This window comes from Tenrec ecaudatus, chromosome 15 (assembly GCF_050624435.1).
Source record: "Tenrec ecaudatus isolate mTenEca1 chromosome 15, mTenEca1.hap1, whole genome shotgun sequence".
Classification (NCBI taxonomy): Eukaryota; Metazoa; Chordata; class Mammalia; order Afrosoricida; family Tenrecidae; genus Tenrec; species Tenrec ecaudatus.
The window spans coordinates 89,772,064-89,775,911 of record NC_134544.1 but is presented as its reverse complement, the minus strand read 5'-3'; the positions used below and the strand labels follow the sequence as shown (position 1 = coordinate 89,775,911).

The following is a 3,848-nucleotide window of genomic DNA, read 5'->3' as shown; positions in this document are numbered from 1 at the left end:
CAACCAACTCCTAAGGTTAGCCACTGAAAACCTTACAGCGTATAGTTTTACTCTGGAACCACATACAGTCACCATATGGAATTAAGTGGTAGGCAAAATGACTGATATTTATCAAATTATTATCTAATTTGGAGAGTCTATTCCTATGCAAAAATAAACTCCAAATAGATAAACATAATTATGATCATGTAAAACTATACTACTTTAGAATTTAAAAAATAATGACAGCAGGACAGAGAAAAACTAAGATGAAACCATAAGAGGATAGACTGAAAATTTCATCTGTATTAACATTCAAAACAATTTACCAGAAGGCAACAAAAAAGAGTAAGAAGATATGCAATGGATGCATGTATATGATTGTGATAAGAGTCGTACAAGCCCCAAATAAGACAATTTAAAAATAAAAAAGAAGATACAAATATCCTGAGGCAATTTTACAAAGTTTATAAATCTGCTGTAAGTTGTCAGAGAAAAATAAACTAAGTGTGCAAAAATATGAGAAGTCTTCTCAGTAGTAGTTTTAAGAGATTTGAAGTACAAAATCAAACTAAGAAATCACTGTACACGTGGATCACAAGCCCTTAAAGTACTTCATCAGATAAGCAAATGGAATAACTATACATGCACATTTTGGGCAGGAAAATATATTAAATACTTCGGCTCTTTTAGTAAATTTTAACTTGGATATGATGTTCAACTCAACAATTTCCTCTCACCAGAAAGTGATTTCCCCAGAGCAACAGAAGTTCAGAAAGGAAATGACGAGAATAATGGCAGTAACATTCACAAGAGTAAAATTACATTTGAACCACTTGAATCCTTGAAGCGCTACAATAGGTAGGTATAGCCTGGGCCAATCACACATTGGAAACTTGTGTTATGAGTCAACACTGATAGACCAAAGACAAAACAACCAACATGTGAAAAACTCAAAAGCATTCTGAAGAAAATAAATCAATGAGAACCCAGACACAGTTTATCATGGAATATACAGAAAGCTCAAAAGAGGCAAAACTAAACTGCACAGTTTATGGATTAAGACATGGGTGTCACAGTTATGAATATTTCTTGGACATAAAATAGTCTCATGGGATAGCTAGGTTACTTGTCTTAATATCATCCAAGCTTTTGTTTCCACGCTGAACAGCAGCAGGAGCTGGTGTGGGAGCTATCCGGAGTCATCCTTGTCACTGCTGCGACCCCCGCACCCGCTGCCACCCTGACTGAGCAAATGACCCTTCGTGGCACCCTCAAGGGCCACAACGGCTGGGTAACGCAGATCGCTACCACGCCACAGTTCCCCGCCATGATTCTGTCTGCTTCGCGAGATAAGACCATCATCATGTGGAAGCTCACGAGGGATGAGAGCAACTATGGCATTCCCCGACGTGCTCTGCGTGATCACTCTCACTTTGTGAGCAACGTGGTCATCTCTTCTGATGGCCAGTTTGCGCTCTCAGGCTCCTGGGATGGAACACTACGTCTCTGGGATCTTACAATGGGCACCACCACACGCCGCCATGTTGGCCATACCAAGGACGTGCTGAGTGCGGCCTTCTCCTCTGACAACTGGCAGATTGTCTCAGGCTCCCGAGATAAGACCATCAAGCTGTGGAATACTCTGGGCGTTTGCAAGTGCACCGTACAGGACGAGAGCCACTCTGAATGGGTGTCCCGTGTGCGCTTTTCGCCCAACAGCAGCAACCCCATCATCGTCTCCTGTGGCTGGGACAAGTTGGTCAAGGTGTGGAACTTGGCTAATTGCAAACTGAAAACGAACCACATCGGCCACACAGGCTACCTGAACACTGTGACAGTCTCTCCGGATGGATCCCTCTGTGCTTCTGGAGGCAAGGATGGCCAGGCCATGCTGTGGGATCTCAATGAAGGCAAGCACCTTTATACCCTCGATGGAGGAGACATTATCAATGCCCTGTGCTTCAGTCCCAACCGCTACTGGCTCTGTGCTGCCACTGACCCCAGCATCAAGATCTGGGACTTGGAGGGCAAGATCATTGTTGATGAGCTGAAGCAAGAAGTGATCAGCACCAGCAGCAAGGCCAAATCACCCCAGTGCACCTCTCTGCTGATGGCCAGACTCTGTTTGCAGGTTACACAGATAACCTCGTGCGAGTATGGCAGGTGACCATCAGCACCCGGTAGAAATGTGTGGCACAGCTTTTTTGAAATTCAAAGACTGGCTTTCTGAAAAAAAAAAAAATATATATATATATATATATATATATATATATATATATATATATATATATATCAATCATCCAAAAGTGTAATATTCTACATTCTACTTTGGAGAGTCATGTCTGGGATCTTATCAGCTGTGAGTGGCCATCTGAGATAAATTATTGGTCTTTACTCAACTGGCATTAAAGTGAAAGATAGAAGTCAAAGATTCAATGAAGAATCTAGTCTACAGTATCGAGTCTGGTTTCATCTACCCTGAAACCAGAACTAGATGGGATTGTGCCGGTTACCATGACAGATCATTCTAATTAAGTTCTGGACAGAATGGGAGTAAAATGTCCAATAGTATCTCAAATTCCTGAAAAAGAAAACCAAGTAAACAAACAAACAAACAATGAGTTGAGACACTTTAAAAAAAAATCATTTAAGACACTCTTTAAACCTTGAACCCAAACTAGCCTCTGCAGTCACCTTTTAGCTAAATAATGGATTGGCTCATAAGAGAGTACTTTAAGAGTGCCTGTGAGTACTTTCCTCCACTAAAAAAGTTAATTCTATGAAACCAAAGGACAATTATTTTTAAGTAGAGGTGAGGATGAAAGGGAGCAGGGAAACTAGATTAACTAAAAGAGAACAATAAGAACAGAAATGCTGAGAATGTTTTACAAATGATGAAGAATGTAGCCAATGTCACTGAACAATTTGTGTAGAAAATGTTGAGTGACAAAACACACTGCTGTCTAAATTATGACTGAAAAACCAAAATAAACAGTCAAATGGTAAAAACAAACAAGCAAACAAAAACCTCCGAATGTGTGGTAGTTATAGAATCTGTTATCAATTTGAGAAGATTAATGGTGAAGGGGTGGAGTCTAGCCCATCAATCAGGTCAATGAGGCCTCTGTGTGGGCATGGCCTTCTCCTGATTCTGGGAGCCCTGGTATTCCTCCTTTAAGGTGGAAACACTCTCTCACTGCTCACTCCCTGGAGACATTGCAGCTGAGAAGACTCATGGAACTAAGCTAGTGCCCTGAGCTGGAGAATCACGTGGAGACCCCTTGTCAGCACTGAGATGCTTATAGTGCCACCGGATCGACAAGACTTCCTACCCATTGGCCTATGATCTTTCTGCATTTGGTGTTATTCCATGTGTTTTGTGAGTCTGAAGAAGACTTTATAAATTGGAATTGGGCAATATGGACTAATATCAGACATATGGACTTGATCTGGACTGGGGCTGGGACTGTTTTCTCAATATTCAATTGCTTTTGTATATAAACCTTTCTTGTACACATGAGTGTCTATGAATTTGTTTCTCTAGTCCACCAGCACTAACACAGATTGAAACATATTATAAGAGCAATAATAATAATAATGTACTGCAATAAAAACTTCTCAAAGGCATATAATCATAATCTCCAAGCAGGTAAGAAATGTGATCACAGTAGAACACTGGAAGGACAAAAAAACCCTAATGGTTTCTATGTATTAGCAGGGATTTCATTTCCTATAAATGAAGAATGGATAGTTTATGGACCTCTTGTTTATCACATAGTTGACAATAAAAGTGCTAAAAATAGTATAATATAAAAGAAATAATATAACACCTGAAAGCTCCCCATTTTCATAAAACTTTATTTCAG

General features: G+C 40.1%; 1 protein-coding gene across 1 annotated transcript; it reads left to right on the top strand.

Moving 5' to 3' along the window:
• Positions 1-1,226: 1,226 nt before the first annotated feature.
• LOC142427760 (small ribosomal subunit protein RACK1-like) lies at positions 1,227-2,149 on the top strand. The gene has a single exon (XM_075532898.1). It carries the CDS (start codon positions 1,235-1,237, stop codon positions 2,147-2,149), a length of 915 nt encoding a protein of 304 aa, XP_075389013.1. The 5' UTR covers positions 1,227-1,234.
• The last annotated feature ends 1,699 nt before the right edge of the window (positions 2,150-3,848 follow it).

Coding starts and splice junctions, on each gene's coding strand:
- LOC142427760 (XM_075532898.1), top strand. CDS start 1,235: ATGACCCTTCGTGGCACCCTCAAGGGCCACAACGGCTGGGTAACGCAG.